This window comes from Dufourea novaeangliae, unplaced genomic scaffold (assembly GCF_001272555.1).
Source record: "Dufourea novaeangliae isolate 0120121106 unplaced genomic scaffold, ASM127255v1 scaffold14, whole genome shotgun sequence".
Taxonomy (NCBI): domain Eukaryota; kingdom Metazoa; phylum Arthropoda; class Insecta; order Hymenoptera; family Halictidae; genus Dufourea; species Dufourea novaeangliae.
This window is the reverse complement of record NW_015373890.1, coordinates 1905648-1930215: the sequence shown is the minus strand read 5'-3', so window position 1 is coordinate 1930215 and position 24568 is coordinate 1905648. Positions and strand designations below refer to the sequence as shown.

Below are 24568 nucleotides of genomic sequence, written 5' to 3'. Positions count from 1 at the left end.
AGACAAGTTACATCCGCGAATGTTCGTCAGAGGCGTTCAGTTGTCGCGTCTATCGATCTTATCCGAGGTACATGATTATCAAACAATTATGCTAATCGTATTTCGGATACAGGACCAGTGTACGGGTGTGTGTGTGTGTGTGTGTGGAAACCGATCGCTCCGGCCACTGACCCTTTGTCCCAATTAATTTCATCGGGACACATCCTCGCGCGGTGTAAACCGATCGATCGAGTCGATCGACCAATCCTCGACGTCTTATTCGACCGTTGACGAGTGCTCGACTCTCAGAATCGTGTCCAGAACACGTTAAACCGTTTAATTTGTAGCTGTCGGGAATGCACAGTGACGGACTCGACGTCGAATCCATCGACACGAATTTTCATGAATGTCTTCTGTCGCAACGTGAATCGGTTTGTTAACGCTGTCGCGAGAAAATAGGTTAACCTGATCCCAGAAACGAGAATTCAATCAATTTTTCGATCTGATCATCGACGTATGCTCGATTCCAGATGAAAGATTTATATGTTCCCCAGCATCGTGTTCTGAACATTATTCACAGCCTCTGTGGGCGAATTTACACATCGCGTTACTCTAAAAACGAGGTCATCTCAATTTTCGAACGACGCAGAGTTTTCGTTTTTCGGTGATTCGGTGCGCACGCCCACGATTGTCTCCGACATCCGATTGGTTAACGCGTTAGCTGGTGGCGGAATTATCCACTAGAATCTCTAACATCGAACAGGTTCTGTTTACAAAATTATACACCATGTGTATTTTAGGATTTTAACTACGTTTCGCTTCACCATTCCGCGAAAGCACAGAAGTCTCTTAGAACTGTCACTAAACAAATATACTTTTTCGTGCCTGACAGACTCACTACTCTTTTGTGAGTCTTACCCGCCACGAGCTAACGCAGTTCGTTTCAAATTTAACACATCCATGCAATCGACGGTGTTCACGTTCCCTCGTACACGCGAAATAATGTCCCAGTCCCGTTAAGTGTCGCGCGAGGACCAACAATCTTCGAACACTCCGTTAAAACTATATGCAATATATTACTTACTGAGCTGCGTATGGTTCAGGAAGTTAGGGGATCCGTCGTAGCTCGGACGACTCGAGCTGAACGGAACGTCTTTGGATCTTAAAAATCTACTCTCTCCACCCGCAACGATACAAATTGTCTCCGCGTCTGTGACCTCTTTATTGCACTATTATCGTGAACTACAGCTTCGCCACTATATCCAACAGGGAAGGACGATTGAAATCGAGGCCTCGGAACATCAAGGAACGACGTGAGAAATTTGATTATTTCCGATCGAACAGGTGAATAACTTGGACCAGTTGCTAGGCCATCTTTCGATTCTCACTGATCGTTCCTTTGGTATAGGCGATAATTGTCCCGTTTCCATGTCGTAACGGTCCCACTGGAATAGAAACGGTCAGTTCGAGTCGTTCACCAACTGGAAAGAGGGACGCGGGAGAACGTGGCTCGTTTGATACGACCGATGACTGGACACACTCCTCGTGGGATCGAAGGTAGAGTAGTCTTGCTCAACTCGTCACGCCCGCTGTGTTGAAATGGTGGCCACCCTGCGGCTGGACGTTGGTTGTAGCGATCGTCGGTTGTACGTTAAACTTCAGACCATTTGCAATCCTTTGGTGATGCTCTCGACGTGCTCCTTGGCCCGCATTCTGAGGGCCTGGATACTGGTCGTGCGGGGATCGTGACCGGGAGGGCTCGGCGGCGCTGTCGGAACGTGGCCGCCGTTCCCTATACTGGTCATCCCTGCTGTCAGGCTCCCTGTAGATAAAACAGGAGATCTGCAGTGAAATGTTTACCGAATCAGAACGGCGAGACGTTGCGAAATGATTTGATTGAAACATTGGAAGTTAAATTGGAAATTAAATCGAATCGTTCGAGTTATTAACCCTCTTTTTATCACCAGCCGAAATATTCAGATGGCCTGTTTTATTTAGGTTTGGCTCAGTATTGTTTAGATAGTTTAGTTAAGGAGGTCCAGATCGTAATGTAGGTCTCTTTAACATTAAAACTACCGATGATAAGCATATATACATATTTCTATCGAATCGATAAACGTGACAAACTTTTGAAAATATACGATATTTGTAAATTAATTTATATCTTCACTGCGATGTTACAATAAAAGTCGTAAAAGATCTGAGAAAATGTATCGTTCTGACATTCTGGTCATCGTTATAAGAGTACAGTAACCAGTCATTTTGACTGCTTTGGTTCAGTTCTAGTGTTAAGTAACGTAACAGGACGTTCTAAATGATCTTTTATACAATGACGAATTCAGTATGTAATTAGTTCACTGTTCGTCAGATCGTTAGAGGTTTCATTATGGTTCCAACGTTACTTGATGTATCGTTTCAATTCTGTGGAAACATTATTAAAGGATGAAGCTTACCCGGCACGGCGTTTCCAACGGCGGCGACGTTCGGTGGCGACGGCAGTCGTCTCGGGGAGGTTAGATAACTGGGATATCCCGAATGAGGTGCAGCCAGGAAACCGGGAAGAGCGCTTAATAATCCCGGTGGAGTGAGCCAAGGATCTCCTGGCAAGCCCAGAGCTGGTCCTGTCATACTTCTACGATGATTAAACAATTTACGATTAACTTAATAAACAAGAAACAGTCGAATAGAAAAAAAAAAGCATACAGTTTCGATCAGTTCTCATGGAAAAATTACCTCATATTGGTAGCATGATGGTATTCGTTGAGCCCGAGTCTCGCGGCTTCCATTTTCTCTTGTCTGCGCCATTTTGCCCGTCTGTTCTGAAACCACACCTGAAACAAAAAGAATGCAAAACAACGTTTTATTAAATTATATATATATTATTAATACATTCCTGTTTCTCAGGACAAAAGAAGTCGCAAGGGGCAAAACGAAACGAAGCGGGAAACCCGTAAACCCAATCCCAGAATCATGATTCAGCTCGAGGCAAAATTACCTTCGAGGAGTCACGGCGAAGGAAGTCACAGCAAGAATTTTTCCTACACAACGGACGAATCAGGGGGAGGATCTAACCGGGCGTTCGAAAGTGGAAAGACAACCCCTAACTGTGGTGGCTAGAAAATGGAGTTCCCTTGGCGCGATGCTGTGCAAGGGCGAGAAAAGTGGCTGCCAAACCTCCCTTGTCCTCTATCTCTTTCATCTTCAACTTTCTCTCCTCCTGTAGGTATCGTCAGTCACATCTCGTATCTCTCTCCCTCACCTCACGTTCTCTCTCTTCTTCCCTGTCGTTTGATCGTTCGCCATCTCCTTTCAATTCCTGTTCCCTGCCCGTTGCCGTTCGTTTCTTCAATTTCTCTCTCGGCTACCAAGCACCGCGGAAAAGGAGGGTTGCGGAGAAATGTTTCTGGGCGGGGCGGTCCACCCCTGGCTGGCAGCAGCTCCGAGGGGGGCAAGAAAAGGAGGTAAGAAGGGAGCTTTCTCGTAGGGAGAGTCAGCCTCGGCGCGAGAAGGCGGGGGGTGGGCCACCCTTCGGCATCAAGAGGGTAACGAGGCTGCTACGGGGCGAAATCGAAAGTGAGCGACGTGACGGCGGCGACGGCGCTCCAAGGTGGACCCAAGGAAGCCGGTGACGGGCGCGGGAGGGATGAAAGGGACGACGGTCGGCCATGCTGATTTCTTTATTGTAACATGGCTGCTGTTGGCAGCCGGCTAAAGTCTATCGCGATAAGTATCGGCTGCTGGCTTCTCGGCTTATGAATTATTCAGCGCCGCGGAGACACGCCGATAGGCCCTATCGAGTGTGTCCGTGACGAATGCACGACGGTAGAAGGTAGTCGTGTGGGTGGAAGAGAGGGAGAGAATGCTGAGGGATACGTCGATGGTAGCGATCGCCTCCGATCGCAGGGATCCTTTTTTTGGCGGTGGCCGAAATCGCGGAGTCACTGTTCGCGCGGACGGCTGTTATTCTGACAGTGCTTGGGGCTAATAGAGTGGTCGGAGGATAGGTTTAAAAATACATATATTCTTTTTCAAGGTTCACAAGTCGGAGGACGCGACCGTTGAATTACAGGAGAAAATAGTTTATGTGGATCGAGAGTGCCATTCGGAAGAAGGGACGGCATCGTTGGTTCTGCAGTTTATAGTTCGACCGAAATAAGGGAAATTACCTTCCTACGAGGAAAATTCATCTGTTTGTGAATTTGGTCTTATCCAGACTCTAAAACGTGATAGAAACTGATCTGGACCCCAGAGCTAGACTGTATTAAGTCGACTTTTTTTGAAAAACGACATTTGACGTGTTCCTTGTGGCAAATTTTCCACTGCTTCCGATGGTAAACATTATTTCGTTCTAAGTCGTTTAGTTTTTAATATAATAGGATAGAAATGAGATTCACTCCATATCTTGCTCCGAGTCATAGTCTAAAGTCCATCATTTAAAGTACTTAATGCAATGTTCACCATTTTTATATATCTAGAATTGTCTCAAGTACATCCAATAGTTCGAAGGTAGCGATTGTTTTTCGTTGAATTATTGCCGAAGGGTTCCAAAGTCACAAGGCTTTCACGCCTTTAATTTGCTCTCTAAAATTTAGTAAGTGCGACTTAATACACTCTGGTTCTGGGGTCCAAATATACATATGGAAGGATCAGAAGCCAATCAGTGTCGGTCACAAGTAAGTTAACAGAGATAATTGTTTCGAAAATGCATTGTAAAAACTATAAACTGTTATTAACAAATAAAGAATAATTTATATTTATAAAATACATGTATATATATATATTTCTTTTTCAATAAAAGACTGACTTACACTGATTGGCTTCTGAACCCTCCTTGTACATTGCACGGAAAACCAGAATTTTTTATCGCATAGACAACCATTGTGTTCCGCGATACAGGACACGACGAATCAATCAATCCGATTACTCGCGAGAATCCACGGATCTCGGAATCGGATTTCCCCGGGAAGATTTCCGTCGGAATGAATATCCCCCTCGTCCTCCGTCGGCCCGCCAGCACGAAACGCGCCGTCTTCGAGCGAACCGTAACGTCCCATCCCCCTGTCGCGTTTCTCGCCCATCATTCCTCCATAACGTTTCTCTCTGGTTCGTTTTATTATGTAATCCACTCCATAATTTCCCGTTTAACTCCCTGAATTCCCTCGGCTCGTCATCTCTCTACCCTCCGCCACCGTCTACCCCCGAAGACTTCTCGCCGCGCGGCGGTAGTGCCGCGTACGAATAATAAATAACGAACAAATTGAATGTCCCGTCGTCGAGTGAACGAGAAACGAAAGAGAAAACGGCTTAAAACGTGGGTAGGAACGACGAGGCATCCAGCCAAGGATGACTCCGGTGAGACAGGAGGGGGTGGTAGGGGGTTGGACGGATATCGAGGTATTCCCGGGCTCATCAGGACGATATTCCGCTCTCGAGGACGAGAAGCAATTTTCTTTCCTGGCTGCGTGGATGAGGAAAGGCCATGGACAAGATGCCACGTCGAAATGATGGGAAAATAAGCGAATTTCCCTTCGTATCTCTTATATATCCACTTCTTCCCGTCTTTCCTACCCCGTTATCTCTCTTTCTCTCTGTCTTCGTCCTTCTCCCCACAACGACAGCCTGTCGCGTATAGAACACCACCGTGTCCCTCTCTGTCCCACCTTTTTTCACGAACAGCAAAAGGTGGTGGCTCTCCTCTCCTTCGCTCTTTCTCTCTCTCTTGCGCGGAAATATAAAGAACAGGGCTAACACGGCTTAACCGTTTTACGTCGTAAATTTATTAGAGTAGGTACTTCCACCTTCTCCATCTCCGACCCGTCTCCATACCCCCTCCCCATCCTCCCAAGTTTCTTCCATGTTTCGATCGTCGAGCTTTCTTCTTCCCCTGGTGGACGACGACGCTTCGGTCCGCTCGCGCGCGACGCTACTCGACAATGATATTGCGACGGTAAACTTGCTTAGACGGTTTAAATGCAAGAAAATTGGAATAAAATGGAAGTAATTCCGGGATTAAAATTGGACGTTGCGTTCCCCTGCGTGAACGGGGCGAGACGCTTTCCAACGCGCATGATCGCTGCGACCTACGAAGGACGCGGGGAGGGTGAGGACCGTTGTTGGCGTTCCGGGAGCTTCGGTTCCTGAGGATTTTCGACGGGGAAACTGGTTACTTCTTGCGTCAGTGACGAGACAAATGGATTTTTTAAGAGGCAATTACGTTCGAGAATTGTGCTGCAGTTAGGATAATTAAGGTCTTTGGGATTGAAGCGGTGAAAAGGTTCGTCTCTTATGAGAAATGTTTAGGTTCGTCGTTTGTTTGCGTTGACGCACGTTATTGTTTTAACGGCTACTCTACTGAATTTGTGGCATTAATTGTTTTACCGAATAATGGCTGTGAAGATAAGAATAATTAAAATTTTCTCGAATTGTCATTTTTATCCTCGTCAAGGGTCCATGTAACTTGTTATGTGCAAGCAATTTGCACAGTATGATAGATAATACGTGTTGCTTGTATATAAGTTTGTTAATGCAATCACCACTTATCATAAACATATTTTATATCATACAACACAAATTGTTTAGACATGACAAGTTACATTTTTATATATTTTCACAATTTATATATATTTTGTACTTTATATCATTCTATATACGCTCCCACTTTTTAGAACAAAATAATTTTCGAAAATTAATTTAGCATTGATTGCTTGACAAAAAGTTAAGACATCTATTCATTTACATGGCATCAATGAAAAATACAACTTGAGAATTCTTTTCGGCATAGATATAAGAGTAACATTATTTTGGGTCCCAACTGACCCTGAGACCGCAGAGTCGTAAATATTTCACAGCTCGTTATTCAAGGGTTAAACTATACTTTGCACCCTCTACAGGTGCCTTACAAGTATTCACTCCATTTCGATTAGAATTACGTAACTTTATTTATGTACTACAGTAAATCCTCAATGAGTGTTCGAATGCTCTCGGCACTGACAAGGAGAGGTCTCCAGGTGTAACGCTGATTTTTTAATGAGATTTAACACAGCGATACAGCTTGGAATTCTGAAGCCAATGATATTTGTTTCAGTCGCATATGGCCATTAGTTTACGAAATATTTAATGTTAAGTGCCAAGTAGCCTTTAAACACTTATCGTGGATTTACTGTATTGGTCCAACCTAGGCAATGGTCTAAATTCGGCTGCCTTTCCCTATTTTAAAGGTAGTTTAATTAATTTTTTATATACTCATTTAAAAAAATTTCGTATATTCTGTAATTCACAATTGGAAAAAATCCTCGAGCAAAACAGCTTCAATTGCAAAGCTTCAAGTCTCCGCCCGTCCCACAGATTTGCTACACCAGGCGTGAAGATGTTAAAACACACTGCAAATATTAGAAAAAAAATTTCCTAAACAAATTTCCAAACAAATTTCCTAAACAAAACAAAGAACCGTATATCTTGATCCATAGTCCCACGAGGGCCAGAAAAATCGTCGCGATATCTCCGAATCGTCGACGGACCGTGTGTGTCCGACACGCCGCCGGAACACATGCTCTCGGAAATCGTCGGAGGGGGCGCCGAAAACGCGTCGAACCACGTTACTTTCGACAGAAAACCACTTTGTCGTTGCTGGCGCGCGGCCAGTCGTACCTGGAAAGTCTCTCGGTCCCGCGACACGACGTAGTGCGAAACAGAGTGGTCGTTTACAGGGAAAAATATCGACGTTAACGTCGTTCCAGGCGCGGCTGCGAAACAGCCCATCCGCCGATCGTCCGTTTACGATGACATACGGTGGACGGAAGCTCTCTACACTCACGAATCGGTATCGCGACGGAAAATCAGTTCGTTTCATTTTTGTTTTCTCTTTCTCTCTCCCTGCGCTCAGTTCGTTGCGATTTCTTTCATCCACACGGCTCCCGATCGGGCGTCTTCACCCCCCGGACGATGATCGTTCCGGGACGATGATCGCTTTATCCTCGGTCCGGCGAACGGCTCTCGAGTTTGGATTAGCGCCGGTAAAAAGGTATTCCCAGAGCCGCTCACGCCACGTCGGACACATTGTCGTCCCGCGGCGGTATTAACAGATTTCGTCCATTGTTCGCGGGAACGGCGGCGGGCCCTCCGACGTCTCTTTTGAAAGAGTTGCGGCCCGGCCGAGGTGTCGCCGCGCGTCTCACGCTTCCATGATTCTACGTTCTTTTTTTCTTCGTTTCTCTTTCTTTGTCTATCGACGAGTTGCCATTGCAAGTTTAATCAATGTGTATTGTGATTGATAATCGCGAGTCCACGAGGATGGACGGCGATGAGTTTCTGGCTCGAGTGAAGCTTTTCCACCAAGATTCCCAACTAGCTCTCAATGTACACTACCAGCCAAAAGTATGGGACGATAGTTCGCGATCGATGACTTCGTACATATACAAATCATTTCCAATCAGTTTCAGAGCATTACTTTCCTCAAATTATTGTAAAATAATATTTTTCTCATTCTTTAATTATCAGATCTGGTCCCATACTTTTGGCTGGTAGTGTACCTATCAAATGTACCATTTCCGAGTAGACTGCGGATTTGATATGCATTTATAGCGTTTCTTAACTCGGAAAATATAATAAATTGAACGTATCAATGAAGTTTAATACTATTTATGTGTTATTATTAACGTAGTAAAACCTCTGAGTACTACAGAATTAAAAACTATGCTCCATTTTAACCTCTTGAAGGATACTATTATAGTTCGTATGTGGACGTTTTTTCTTCTTTTCTCTTTCTCTGTCTATCTACGATTCATTTCCCTCTCCTACCACTTAGTAAATTTATTTCAACCACTAAAACAAATGTTAAACCGAATGTTAATTTATTCGAAATTTCAGTAATTCCGGAGACAAATTTTTTGACCATTTTTTCCCCTAATGAAAACTAAGTTTGCACGTCATTGTAGATAAAGTTTTGATCTGTAAGTCGCATACCTACGAGTAAACAGCATCCGTAAGTCGACATGACAGGAACATGCTTTTTCATTAGCATATATTTATATTAATTATGTACGCACGACGAACCTTTGCCATTTTTAATCGCACTAGAACAAGATGTTAAGTGTCGATAGAAATATCATACGTCCGCTCGAGCATATTTGTGCCGTGTCAACGTACCTGAAACGATTTGTCGAAACTAATCCACGATAGAGGGAAACAGAGTTAGCTGGTAGTTATTTTTCTTTCGGGTGTATTACAAGTCTATCAAAGCGCTATCAAGGATGTCGAAAAGGGGAAGGAGGGGAGGTTAGAAGAGGAGCGGGGACACGTTTCGAATATAAGCCTAGATTCCGGTCCAGGGCACCGTGGTATGCATAGAGAAGGGAGATGTTTGGAGAGGGTTGGAGTCTATTATTCACCGTGCTTTTTATGCCCCCTCCCCCTCCTACTCTCCGCCAGTAACCCTCCTTCTACCCTAGCCCATACTATTTCCCCCTACCACATCGGGTCGACCCTGTCAAACTGTCGTGCAAATTCAATCCGAATACAGTCGTTCTCATTTCGATTCGGTTTTCGGAGCGTGCCGAAAGGACAGCGTCTGTGCATCCGCAGTGCGGATACGTTCCCCGAGGATAATTGACGATGCGGCGTGACTCGTGCAGCGTTCGAGTTAAATCAATTCTACAGGGGTGGGCGGGGGATGGGTCGGTCGGTTTCCAGTTAAACGGACCGAGCTGGTTCCGTTGATCCAGTCGACTTTCGTTCACGATTTTGATTCACGACGCGATTTCACGATCTCTGTTGCTCTATCTTTGAAAAACAAACTTTTCCGTGGTGTTCTTGTACTCTTGTAATTATTGTTGGGTTGGATTTATGGATTTGTAGATACAGGGAATTGAGCACCACTGGCGAGCCTCTTCCAATAAAGCCACCCCTGTCGTTGCGTGTAATCACCCTTAAACACTCCAACGCCCCGGCTCTAACCCCGTCGTACAGCGATACAATACTAATGTGCTACAAATAACATCCCAAACACGAGGCGATTTCACTTTTACAATGAGGCTAAACGGCTCCGTGTATAGCGACGAAGGATACACGGCGCGGATCGTTCGCCGGCGGTCGAGAGGATCGTTGTCGCGCCACCCGTTGCCGAACAATGAATTGTTGTGCGCTCTTTTTAAGCTGGATCACGGAGATCTCCTGTGTCAGGAAGTCATATCGAACGGGAGTCTTTCGATCGAAATCTCGACGATGCTTTTGCGATCGGACTCACGGAAACACTCTTCGAGGTGAAAGAATAACATTTGAAATACACTACTGGTCGAACAAGCGTTTCACAGTGAATAAAATAGTAAAATATTATTTAGAAATTCAAGACTTTTATGGCCTTACGTCATACAGTTATTACTAGACTGCTGATGTTTATATATTTATAGCATCCCTTAACTAGCTTCTCTAAATTATTTACGTGTTATTATTAACGTAGTGAAGTCTCTAATACAGAATTGTAAATTCTGTCCCATTTTCATTCTTAGATATTAGATATGAAATTGGGGAGTTGCACAAACTTCGGCAGTCTAGTTATTATTGTTGAGACTTCCGGGTCTAAGTCGTGTCCTGGTGGAGTTATTTTCCCAACATTTCGCATGCATTGCAGCTAACTTCGTTAGAATGACACACTGATACTGAAAAATATTATCTAATAACCATTTAAAAAATACTGTGGAGTTGGTAGGTAAGTAAATTGTTTGTGTTCAGTTTTAAGTACTTCGTTCCATATTTTGGTATAAATAATGAATTTATACTATTCCTAAAAATAGAGTAATAGAAATATCGGAGCAGCGAGCATTTCTTGTTTTAAAGATTCAGCGCTTTACAGCTACAACATTTCGATTCGAAAGCTCGAATAGAAGAAACGAAACGAATTTTCGAAGCAAGTCGCGTTTATTTAAATAGCGTGCTGGTATTTATCGAGCCACTGGGAATAAATATATGAACAAATATACGAATACTCCGGTTGTTTGCTCGTCGTGGAGTTATTCAAGGTATCAAGGTACCGGCGACGGATATTAATCGTCGGAGTAAAGAGCCGCTTAATCGGCCCACTTAATATTAGTTGCGATGGCCTAGTTCGAGTATATTCTATTTCACGTATATCCGCGACATTTTTATCGAGGTCCCTTTTTTTAACGGGCGGTATCAAGCAACGGTTGGACGGGGATAAATGTTATTAATACGCTCGGAGCAGCCTTCCGGATGACAAAGGATTATTAAATTGCGGGCAATCTAAAGACAGACAGATGGAAAGTGAAGGCAACCTCTCGTAATTCACGAAAAAAAGATCTCATGGACGAGCGCGAATAATATACTGGCAATTACGTGCAACGGAGGGTTGAACGTATTTTTTCCTCCCTCTCGCTCTTTGTGTTCCTCCCTTTCTTCTTCCTTCTTTCGTTGGCGAAGGATTATGGACGATCGACTTTCTCAATGATCGGAGAAACACGGAAGTGTCAAGAACACGAATCGTGCCCTGAAATTCGATCCTTCTTATTAAGACCGTGTCGACGTCGATGGAACAGGAGGGGAGGTTTAAATCGAACGAGGGATGCAGGAGCTCGACGTTTCGACGTAAAAATAATTCAACAAAATTATAAAAACGTTGCTAACATTTTACTTTCAGAATATTCAGATTGATACTGATCATTCTGCAATTAAATACCAATAACCCTTTCCCAATTTTCTCCCAAGATTCCCTACTATCTCTCAATGTACACTATCAGCCAAAAGTATGGGACGAGAGTTCACGATTGATGAATTAGTACATAAATTCAATCATTTCCAATCAGTTCTAACGCATTACTTTTCTCAAATCTTTGTAGAATACTCTTTTCCTCATTCTTTAATTGTCACAATCTGGTCTCATACTTTTGGCTGATAGTGTACCTATCAAATGTAGCATTTCCTATGAGTAGACTGCGGATGTGATCTGCATTCATAGCGTCTCTTAACTCGGAAAATACAATAAAATAAAAATCAATGGAGTTTAATACTATTTACGTGTTATTATTAACGTAGTAAAACCTCTAAGTACTACAGAATTCAAAATTATACTCCATTTTAACCTCTTGAGGGATATTAGCTCGTATGTGTACGTTTTTCTTTCATTCAAACATTATTCCGAAACTTATTTAATTCGAAACATATTTTAATTAAACATAGTCAAAGAATAAAAAAAAATATTCTTTCTACTCTTAATAAATTCGTCCCTAAAGAGGTTAACTTTCAGATATCGGTATCAAAAATTTTCATTTTGCATAAACTCACGTAGTCTACTTACGAGTAACAAACTCCAAAACATTACCCTTAACTAAACTACCGAATCACCCTGTATTATCCGTTTAACGAAAAATTTCTCATACCGATGCTCGACATTTCTTCTTCACTTTCCCTTAATGTATCAATCAAATCCTACTTCTCGCTTGTTCTTCGTTTACCCTCCCCACAAAGAAAAGCAAGAAAACCACCCCCGAAACGCCCCCGAAAGCGCACAGTTAATTATCCATCCCACTTTCCGGATCTGAATCGAATCGACCGATCAGCGGTGTAATCAAAGCCGCAAGTGATCCCTTTATCCGGCCGCTGTCATTAGCCCGTGTTCTCGTTTTAAAAACTCGGTCACAATGCCGGCGAAACAACTGGGCCCGCGGGGTATAGACCCGCGGCTCCGTTTCCGACATAATCAAACGGGGGTGTGTATCGCGTGAACAAGGCACGCAGAAATTCGGCAAATTAGCCTTATGGCCTTCTCGTATTTTGACACCGTGCCTTTCATTGTCCGTGGACGGGACTCCCTTTTTCGTCGCCAGCCGCGGAATCGTGTCCGGCTGAATGCACCCTTTGTCCGCGCAGCTATTTACCAGGCAATATGCTCGTAACCACGGGCGCGCGGAACCATCTCCCGACTCACGTTCCGCGCTTGAATCTTCGCCCCCGATCTGCCTATCGGCCATTACGGAGAACGTTACACTGCTGAACAACTCTAAAGAAAGCAAATCGATAATCGTTTCAATTCCAGCATCTTTTTGGTCTCTTCTATTCCGGACACCTCTGTTATATTCACTGTCCATCCCAAAATGTCCAATTATGACCGACAGATCGGGAATATCCAGGCCACCAAAATGTATATACATAGAACATCGAATCATACGATGGAATAATTCCTTTCAATGACTCCCCTCCACCCCTTCGTTATCTGTCGCTCGTTAGACCCGCATGGAAATATCTATCACGATTTATTCGTGTGTCGCTATATAGTGGCGCACCACCGACGAAATAAACAGTTTCCCCTAATTAATGCAAAGTTCAACGGAAATATCATCGTTCGCATGAACCAAAAAGAGGGAGGGATTCGGGGGGGGGGGATAAACTAACAAGGAATGTGGCACGATTACACTGATATTCGGAGCGGCACGATTGGGATAATTAAAAGGTTCGCCGGGAAAGGAAAAGAGAAAAATTCGAAAAAAAAAGAAAGGTGGAAAAACCGCGAGACCAGGGCGAGATAAAAGGAAATGCGTGCGCGTACGTCACGGTTGCAACCGTGGCTGCACGTGAAAATCCGTCGCCGATGTAATAACTCTAATAACTCGTAATAAAGCCCGGGCGGAGTCATATTAGCGTCAGGAGCACGCGTGGGCGCACAAAGGGCGGCCGCCCTCTACAAACACTGTGACTTTTGATGATTATTAACTTCACGGGGCCAGCCACGTCGACCAGGAGATGGGTAGCGTAAAAGGGGGCGAAAGAGGGGAAGGGGGGAGATCCATAGGCTGTGTGCCACAGTAATCTGTTGGCCCCGGAGGCTTTCTGGTCCTGCCTTCAAACCAACCCCTCTCTCTCTCTCTCTCTCTCTCGTCTTCTTTCCGTGTGACTCCCTTCACGGCGATTCCTCTTCCCCTCCCCTTTTACCCCAACCCCGTACCCGACTACCGGGCCTGGGAACCAAATTAATAGTTAGTTCTGCTGGATATATCTCGAATCCGGTGTATTCCCCCCCCCCTCCCGCGCGCGCACGCGAGTGACCCATGGCTTCCCTTTCCTTCGTTTCTTGTCTCTGGCTGCGTTTGACATCGGTTACTCGTTAAAGGGCCGCGCGATATCTCGATCAAACGAACCTCTTGCGGCCCGTCGAGTGGGATTAATTGAACGGAATCTCAGAATTGTTAATTTACCGCGGCCTCGTCGAACGGTCGTACTTCGACGATCAGTGGTGAATGTTTCGATCGCGTGTGAACACCGAGCACTGGGTTTTATAAAATCGTGTTTTTCGTACGAACTTATGGTTATTTAAGGTTCCCCTTTTGTGTACTGTAGTTTATTCCATAAGTTTCATCAATTATTTTATATTGGTATTGTTGGATTCTTTTATTTGAAACCATCCCTCCAGAGGATGTCATTTATCCAAGCAGTTTTCCTGTGTCCTAGTACTTCAATGTCCAAAAATACATTAATATGTATTGCCATTGTAGTCAGCGATGATCGACGCCATGAAAATACACGAGGAAACATAGAACTTGTAAACAGGAACATTTAATATTTTTTTAACACGATTGGTAGTAGCGTATGAATGAAAGTAACGAGTGTTCAAGTCAATGGATAAATAGAAATGGTCCAAATGTAGGTTTGTGTCTAAATATATCCCTACGATCAATATATGGTTATTTAAGGCTCCCTTTTTGTGTACTATAGTTTATTCCGCAAGTTTCATCAATTACTTCATATTAGTAATGTTGTAATCTTCTATCTGAACAATTCTTTCCCATTAGTAAAAACTATGTCCTTCGAACTGTCAACGGCAAAAATTCACTCGATCAGAACACTGTTAGCCCATTGTTAATTCACGAGCTTATAAAACACGGGAATGTCCGAAGCCACCGGGACTTCGCGACAAGATCCCATCTATACGCATCCCTATCCTCAAACTTTCCGTCTGTACCGTCTGAAAAGTAGACTCTGGGCGAACGGATCCTCCAGGATCACGGTATCCGATGGATCACGGGGCGGCGCGATCTGGCCAGGCAGTTTAGTGTTACTAATCTGTCCCGGCGCGATTTCCAGTTCGCATTCATAGATCCGGCTGGCTCCTCGGGCCGCAGCGCGTCCTCGTCGTCGTTCGTCGTCGTCATTCGGTACCTGCGATCCACACCCGGACGACAGAGAGTAGAGAAATCTCGGAACTCCTGAAACGGATATATTTTCACGAAGTGACATTCATCCCCCTGGCGCGTAGAGAGTGGCTCGGTCTCCCGCCTTTGTAAGGGATCCCCTTCACGGTTGCATTTTGCATCTATGCGCCGTGCCGCCCGGGCCTTGCTCGAGGGGGCATGCAGCGGCAAGAAATTCGATGGCAGCAACCAGTGGAACTGAATACGTTTGTACCTGAGCCCGACAATGGGCCCCGTAATTCGATTACAAGGACCGCCAGCTAATTGTTAATTGCTGGCCTCAGGACCGTGTGCCGACAAAGGTTTCATAACATTATATGGAATATTAAAACGAGCAGGCACATGCGTGGATTCCCTATGCGTGTGCCCTACATGAAGGTCCTTCGTAGCGGCCCACGTAACCACCGTTTCACGTGCTCCTCGACGTTGCTACGCTGCCTCGTGGGAAAAGCTTTCCGTCTTTCTTGTATTCGAACTGGTACTGGGTTAGGTATGATCTATGATTGTTTGAAAGGTATTTGGTGTTATTGATGGATGTTTCTTGGGACTTGTGTTTCGGGTTACGTTGAAATCCATTTAATCACGCGAACAGGTGATCATAAACAGAATAAGGATCGAAAACACTGTATTCCCTTTCTATAGTTGCGAGTTGTTGTTCCTTCCTCCGATTGCTTCTTCTTTAACACGTTAGCGCCCAAATTTGGACCTCTATCCCTTGGCGCAGATCTACAATGAGCGCAAACCTGTTAAACGACCGAAGCTTCTCGAATGTCTGAAATAAATACTGAATCTAACGAACAGTACCTACTGTCCAGTGTTTTTTAATCGTCACAGTTTAATCCCTGCTTCAATCATACACCGCACGTTGCAGTGTCCCTGCAAGCTGATCCTCTAACCGCCTGACGACTCGAAACTCATTTGGAATCCTACGTTCATACCATTACCAGGCAGACCATTCAATATGTATTCGCCTAGCTACAACGAACGATAAGTTTCATTACGAGGGTGTACTTTGTGTCCGTAATTAGCTAGATTCAAACATCATCGCGTGTCAAGTATCGCCTCGAGTTCCACGCGCAAGCGGGCCGTTCTTATCCGTCTCTTCTCGATCGAGCCGCGGAGACGAGTGTCCTCTTTCCTGCTCTCGTTCACTCGTTCGACGTCGCCGCGATTAATTATCCCTGTAATTACATCCGTACGCCGTCACGGTCTTTTTTCCGCCAACGCGCTCGTGTCTCATCTCCACTCACTTCTCCCACCCTCCACTCCAGTATGGGGCTGCGACGCGTGTTCGTACCCTTGGTGTTTAACGGCTAATCTGCCAAATGAAGTGTTTTTGTGTTTGAGCACAACACTTCGTCTCAATAGAGGAGCAAAACCGCCCTCGGGAAAAGGGTTGCTCTGACATGATTGATGCTCGAGGGGGTCAGAGTAAGGGTCTCTCTACGGGCAACCCTTTTTAGTCAAGCGCTAAACGGAGTGCTTAATTGAGCCGCAGACCTCAGAACCTCGGACAGCTAATCTCCCGTACGTATTTACGGAAAACGATGGACCTTCGTCTTTCTTGTTCACGGGCTTCTTCGCCTCGTCCTCCGTATGCTTGGGGAGGACGAGGGTGGGAACCCATCCCCCGCTCGCGCGACAACCGTTCCAGATGTTTAATGGCTGCCTTCGAACCACGAGTACGTGACTTACGTTTTAAACACTTCTTGTGGCGGTAATTAGTGCTCCATCAATGTCTACATAAGGCGAGTTTGTTGGCTCGAGAGCCATTCTAAGAGTCTTTTTCACTGTTACACGATGTTACGAATTACACCGTGAGACTGGAAACATTTCCTCTTACATGTATACGACTTACATATATTTATAAATATTTGGTAATCACTCAGAGCTGCTTCAATCGAATGATAATCGATTCGGTTTATAAATGATTTTAAAGTTACCGAGACAGTAGAATTCAATTTACCCGATCTCAAACGAACCAAATTGCCCCGAACACACGATTAATCGAATCTGAGACTGAGGTCCTATTAGCGGAGCCACTGTCACGTGACAATTCTCTGTCTATCCACGAACAGTCAGAGTCACCGAAACTCTTTTATTCTACAAACATTCCAACGGTCTGAACCATTTCTCCCATCCCCAAAGTCGAGACGTACGATAATCTACTGCATTCGAACCAGGCGTGGTTATCGACGACGTTAGAATTCTTTTTTTTTCACGGGTAAAATACAGGGAATTGATAGAGGAAACCGTCGAATTGGTTAATGATGATATTTCCCGACGCAAGTAACCTCGAGCCATCAGGGAACCTGGAGGTCCGCTGTACCCAATAATAATGAAATCACTCCCAGATTCGATTCCTTTCCTCGATCAACCATCGACGTCGTCCTCTCGCGATATCGAACGGGGGGAAGAGGAGGTAATCGATTCCCGGTGGGAAAATATCCTTTTTTTTTCTCCCACCCACTCCCCGTCCCGTTGTATCCCGTCAAGTTTCCTCGGTTTCCTCTCGAATCGGTCCTGTTCCCAGCATCGAAGGCGTGCGCGCGCGCACCGATGCGCTGTCGTTTGTGTATGTGTGGCTACGAACGAAAGGACGAACACTGGCCCCCCCCACCCGTAATGGAGTTTCCAAATATTCGGGGAGCCCTCGCTCAATTTCGAACAATTTGCATTTAGGGTGAAGTGCAATTAATAGAAGCGGGGTGGTGTTGTCCCGCGCCATTCCACGCCTATTAACACTATATTCCGCGGGAGTTTAGCATATCGAGGGGGCAATATTGAGTTACGCGACAGTAATTATAATACTCGTTAGACGGCGCTGCGAGAGTTTACCCACTTCGCCCGTGCTCTCGCGAACCCGCAGGATCGAAGGACGTTGTTTCTGCGCCCCGACTTGAGAGTCTCGACAGTCTGTTACCCGTGAAACTGACGACATGAACCCCCCGCGAACCGTTTTCCCCTGAGTCGTTTTAGATCAAGAAGGGGTGGGAGGGAAGTGCCCGGTTGATGAATCGGGGAGGTGTTTTAATGAATTAAGCGGTGGCAGGAATTTCTGCGAAGAGGGACCATCTCAAAGGAGACTGTCGGCTGCCGATTAATCGACTGATGAAAGACCAAGTTTTCAGGCATTTTACAGCGAGTAGCGTGATACGGTAACAGAAAATCTTCGATGAGTGTTTCAAGTCTTTTTGGCATGGAACATTAAATATTTCATAAACTATTATTGTGCTAAATATTATTGAAAAATAAGCGTTACACCTTGGGACCTCTTCTTATCAGTGTCGAGGAGCCTTTGAACACTCATCAAGGATTTACTGTAGTTCGTAAATAGAGTTAGGTAATTCTGATCGAAATGGAGTGAATGCTTGCAAGGTACCTGTAAACGGGTTTTCGTCAGCATCCTGGTTTCCGAGAAATTCAATTTTGAAAAAAAAAATGCCAATTTTCAAGGACTTACTGTAGTTCGTAAATAGAGTTAGGTAACTCTGGTCGAAATGGAGTGAATGCTTGCAAGGCACTTGTAAACGGGTTTTCGTCAGCATCCTGGTTTCCGAGAAATTTGATTTTGAAAAAAAAAATGCCAATTTTCAAGGACTTACTGTAGTTCGTAAATAGAGTTAGGTAATTCTGATCGAAATGGAGTGAATGCTTGCAAGGTACCTGCAAACGGGTTTTCGTCAGCATCCTGGTTTCCGAGAAATTCAATTTTGAAAAAAAAAATGCAAATTTTCAACTTCGAACATTCCCTGTGTTTAAACAGTAATAGTTATTCGGTTGATTGTTGCGTCAAATTATTTTATAAAATTTCGGGTGTCATTAAATGTTCATAATGCAATAACAACATATACCATTTTATTTGGGAGAGTTTATAGAATAATTTGACGTAACAATCAACCGAATAACTGTAACTGTTTAGACACCGGAAATGTTCAAATTTGAAAATTTGCATTTTTCTTCCAAAATCTTTCGAAAACTGAGAGTGCTGGCAAAAACCGTTTGCAGATTCGTATTAAGGCATACAAATCTCCAAGAAGCGGTCTATTAAATATCAAAAGTCCGAAAAAAAGCTAAACTTTGGTAAACCGTTTGATTAGACCTGGTCCTACAGTTTTAATCAGTAGTATATTTCCTCTCCCCTCCCCCTTGTCTTTCGATCCTAACTTGAAACTCTTTTATTAGTCACATGTATGTGTGGTTTAACCAATAGTACGGGCACTTCGTCCAAACGTCTAGATTCCGTGTTCACGTCTCGGAACCACGACGGACAAATTCGTCTGACTTATTTCATCGTTCGCCACTGACACTCAATCGCTCCTCTGCGGGAGGGGGGAGCTCCGTTTACACGCGAGATGACCGACATTTTTCTACTCGCTTGTCACGTCCTAGGACTAGAAGCGTGCCTGTCCTACGATCCGTCGCGTTATTTCTTCCTTTTTTTTTCCTCTCTCCACCGTTCTCCTTACCCCCGTGACGCCCTTGGTCGCACGCAGCAGGTGTCCCGCTCCCACGATCTTCGCTATTTCCCGCCCGCCCCATTTTCTCTCCATCCCCCCACGTCGACGGGGCTCTCGCGCCTAGTGCGGGGCCATTATCTTATTTTCCGCCTGGAAACATCGCACCCACAAGAAAAACGATCCGACGGGCGCCTGAAGGAGGCCTCCGGGGAGAAAGGCCATTCGCAGCTCGCGCGGAAGATCAGAGGTGTTCGCGTGTAATAACATTTGTATCCGCGGGAAGGTATGATACCGAGCTCCGAACGGGTCTTTATTCACCCCCGGTCGAGGTATCAGTCCATCGGAATTAGATGTGTACGGTCTGCGGCGGCCATTATTAACCCTCGAAAGATGAACGTTCTTGATGATCGAGGGTAGAAGACGGTGCTTAGTTCCAGATAGAACATAGTTTCCCAATCGTTTTTGGCTCCGCATTCTCTTATCAACATTTTTTTTCTTCAAAATAAACTATTTCTATATTATCAGAATTTCTAAGTGTAGTTGTGCATGTAACCTTTGAAACTTGAAATTTTAAATTGGAATTAAAGAAAATAAAATAACTAGAACGCCCCCTTAGATCTTCTTAATGGCTACTGGTGGGCAGTAGCGACCACTTTGGGGAACCTATGAGATAGACCCTTAGTCATCTGTCTTTAGATGTGTTTTGGAATTACTTCGAAATATGTTGGTCTTCTTGTAAAATGCTAACTTGAACAACTTGTACCCTTTGATTACTTTCTGTGAACTGGAATGGTGCGTGAAGTTTCTGAAATTTTTGGCTAGGATGGACCCAGACATCACCGTCTAAGAGGTAAAAAGTGGTGTCAGTCGAAGCGTGATCGTGCGTTGGATGATGGAGGTGGGATAAGAAAAGAAAAGTGAAACCCCGAGATGAGTCTCGTTTTTCTTGGATATAGAGGGGAGGAATTCTTTTTCTTTTAGGTGAATAGACTGATCTTCCATTCGTACGTACTTTCGAACAGGTTGTTTTTTTGTTCGGTGGCCTCCTGGATAAGGAGTGGATCAAGAGTAATTCGTGAATACTAGGTGGGATATTATCTTGATTTATATCCGGGATCGATCGAGGTCTATACGAACATATCATTAGTCAGCCTGGTGCGAAAATTCTCACTGCGTGCCATTTGCTAAACAGCTTTATGGTGCCACGTATGGGTATTAATATTGCGAGCTTATGGTTCTCGGTCTGCTGACCACGAGGGTGTTTCGAGCAGGGTGCGAGCACCGGGGATCGTGTCCGTATGGAACTATCGTCAAACCCACTGATACATAATTTACTGCCAGCCCCGTAAAAAAGAAACAATTACAAGGAGAACCGACTCGACACCTATCTCTGTCACGGTTAAAATAAACTATGTTACTGAATCTTGTTTTTTTATTTATTAATGTAGCATTTCTGCACATCGTATAACAGAACGGATACATTCCACATAAGGTCAATTAGGATATCCAACAAAAATTCATTTAGATAAATGACATTCCATTTGCACAGACGAAAATCGAAATGGCGTGCAGCTTAATTGTTAATCGGACGATATTGATCGTCAAGCTTAACTCCTCAACGTTCGATAATAGTCATGTCAGCCTGTCTACACTACCGTTCATAAGTATCCAAATATAGTATATTATCAATATTTAATTGTTACTATTTGTGAAGGAACAAGGAGTATCGTGTTTGTTAATATTTGTCGAATTGAACAACATTCTTTGACCAATTTTACAACACTACCATTTTACTTCTTTAGAACTCGAGTTCATCATTCGCTTATTACACCGTTAAACCATGTATGTAATTCTGTAATATATAAAAAATGAAGAAAATTGTAAAGATAGTTAATAAAAATCGTAAAAGCCTTCTGTGACCAGAAAAACAAGAAACGATGAAGTAAACAAAGGTAAAAATAAAAAATAATAGCTCCCGAAGGAGGCTGTTGCTTTAATCGAAATAACAACATTTTTTAATACTTTGAAAATATCAATTCTTCGATTAGGACTTTTTTCATCATTTGATGAGTACAATCTACCTACGTACAATGTCCCACCATAACAAAGTTCCACCATCATAAGTAGACTGCGGATTTATGCATCCATGGGACTACGAAGTACAATAAAAAGCAAATCTTTCATTAGATCCAACGAGTTTTCTATTTTATTCTTAGCCTAATAAGTAAACTGCGGATCTTTATGCAAAATTAAGATTCTCTAAAGTAATCTGTGAAGACAATAACGAAGGTAGGAATTTCCTTCTCCTCTTAAGTATCTTACTGGGTTCAGAATAAAGTAGAACACTCATTGCACTAACGAAAGTTTTGTCTTCTCTTGTATTTCACGCAGCCCTACAGTCTATAAACGCATAAATTCCGTCTACTAATAAGATACTGAAAACAAAAAAACAATTTCAACATTTTCTCTAGTCGTTACGAATTACTTTCGAAAACGTAATTTCGCATAAAAATCCACAGTCTAAGTACGACAGATGGGACGTGAGAAAAAAAGGATGCAACTCACGGATTCCCAAAAGGCGTGCTCGGTTTCGTTAGATCGCGCATGATCCGCGGCCACGTTAATTTCTGCACGTTTCTCCGCATTGCGTGCGCAATTGCGTCGGGGCAAGCGAGACGGCGGCGGCGTCGCGCGGAGAAATTCGCGGCAGTAGCCATGGTTACGGGGGGTTGATCGGCTGGGGGTTGGTAGGCGGCGTGCGTGACTAATTTGACACCCCGTAGATATAGGTGCGCCTAACCCAGACAGTCACCTGCGATTCGTGCCGGCCTCGTGTCGGCGCTAACGATCACGATTTCGCTGCACCCCCTCCACCCCCTCTTCGCCCCAATCGTCCCCCTAATAAAACCGAATTAAACGGGCCGATAAGCGCCGCCGGGCGGAGGAACCGACCGATTTCACATCGGTTGCGATAGCGAGGGAATCCAGAGATCGGTTATTTTCTCCTGACACACCCGTGAATCAACGTTGTTTCCCGTGTCGATCGTTTCGCGAAATATGATAATAAACTGGGCCCCGTGGTAAATCGAGGCTCGTTCCGCTGGTAGTGGTTGATTTAGGCGAGAGCTAGGAATGGATTGAATAATTCTATGAAATTAATTATACGATACGCTCGGGAAGTTGGATGTTATATATATGTGTCTGCGTGTGTGTTTAGATTATAACAGATCGAGGTTGATTTTCGTGAGCATCGGTAATCGTGTTTGCACGAGGAAAGAGTGTTTTAATCCCGTTTATTCGATTCTGTGTTTACAAACGATCAGGATAACGCTGCTAGAACACGATGTTCCGTCGTAGACCGAAACGACGGTTATAGAGTCAGACGGTACCATTATTTTTGATTATTTTATTTCCTTCGTCCGGGAAGTTTATACATCTTCGCGACCAGCCCTTGCAATTTAATTTCGTTCACAAAGAGAAAAATAGACAAAAGCCTCGAATATTTGGTCTGCAGTCCGCCACGTGCGCACGGTCACCTGGGACCCATCCGCGTCGGGCTTTACCGGGACTCGCAGATAATACAACCATAAACCCTAACGTTGGGTGACTCGAAAATTCGTCGCGATCAACTCGCACCGTGACCACGTGTGCGATATTTTTCTAGCGTCCTGAAGGAGAGGTTTTCCACCTCCACGTCACTTGGAAAAACCGAGGAATTTGCCTTCCCCTTCAGGGCATAACCAATAAGGAGGCGAATTTTGGTAACGCCTTCAGCGAACTTTGAGGAAGCGCGACGTCACACGAAAATCGTGATTCAGTCGAAAATATACACTCGTACGCGAACATTCATTCGTACTCGAACAGTAACAAGTATCCATAGTTACACCGATGTGAAGTAGATCTACACGTTTTCACTTTGACAAAATTCACGTATTCCCTTCAAGAATAAACAAACAGGGAAAAAATGTACAAAAATAGGTATGTTTAATATTGATATTTTCGAATTTAAAATATAGATACAACCTATATATCAGTCTTGTAATTTCGAAATAAGGATTTAAGGGTCTGGGCGTTAAAGGGTTGATCACATAGGCAATTCGTTAGGAGTGGAAGAAATTGTCACCATGCGGAAAGATACAAAACTCGAACAGCCGTCGTTGCCAGAGACGAAGGGATTATAGTGTTTCAAGCACAGGGCTGATAGTTCAAGGGGTTAGTTCCGTAGAATTTCATTAACGGGGGTGAGTTTACTGCGCAAGAAAATAGTTGTAGAACGCCGCGTGTCTTTTGCCTTTGAACGGGGTTTCCATGCCGACGTGTCAGTAAATAACGTCAAGCAACGCGGAGAAGCTCTCTCTTGCGCCCCTCCTTTATTTCGTACGTACCTTGGCGTCGCAAGAAAATCATTTTGCTTGGTAACCGTTCCATTACTCGAGGCGACAACACAGATTCTCGTTCGGAAAATCGACTTGAGGTGCTAATAGTGTTGGGCCAACGCGAACAACCGACGAAACTACCCCTATTTTCGAAAATATTTCTCCCCGACGCGGTGTGGTGGTCATACGCGCCGTGTGGTGTCCGATTTTCTTTGTAAATGGAACGAAAACAGGGAAGATCGCTTTTAAATTGCGCTCTCGAAAGCTTTCAGAAACGATTGCAGGTTCCGATATTAGTTTCACAACCGTTCCCAAGCCCCTCCCTCTCTGCGCCACCAGCCCGCAGCCTCGACGAATGTATTTCCCGTCGTAGGCGACCAGTTTGAAATTCCTTGCCCCGGCGTGATGGTGTGCGAAAGCCTCGACAAAAAAAAAAGAACTGTAATCGAATTGGAGTATTTTTCCAATTGGCAATCGTCGAGCGGCCGAGCGCGCTGAACGATTGCCCATCCGGCCTCGTCTCTCTCTCTCGCTCTCTCTCTCTCTCTGTCGATTCCAAATT

The 24568-nt window shown here is 44.3% G+C and overlaps 1 protein-coding gene across 1 annotated transcript in view; it reads right to left on the bottom strand.

Moving 5' to 3' along the window:
• Positions 1-1637: 1637 nt before the first annotated feature.
• The window catches only part of LOC107187170 (retinal homeobox protein Rx1-like), a 49309-nt gene continuing 26378 nt past the window's right edge, over positions 1638-24568 (bottom strand). The window contains exons 3-5 of the mRNA XM_015575185.1: positions 2713-2810; positions 2433-2611; positions 1638-1801 (exon numbers count right to left, since the gene is read on the bottom strand). Coding sequence (XP_015430671.1) covers positions 1638-1801; positions 2433-2611; positions 2713-2810 — 441 coding nt within the window. The remainder of the gene's footprint in view (positions 1802-2432; positions 2612-2712; positions 2811-24568) is intronic.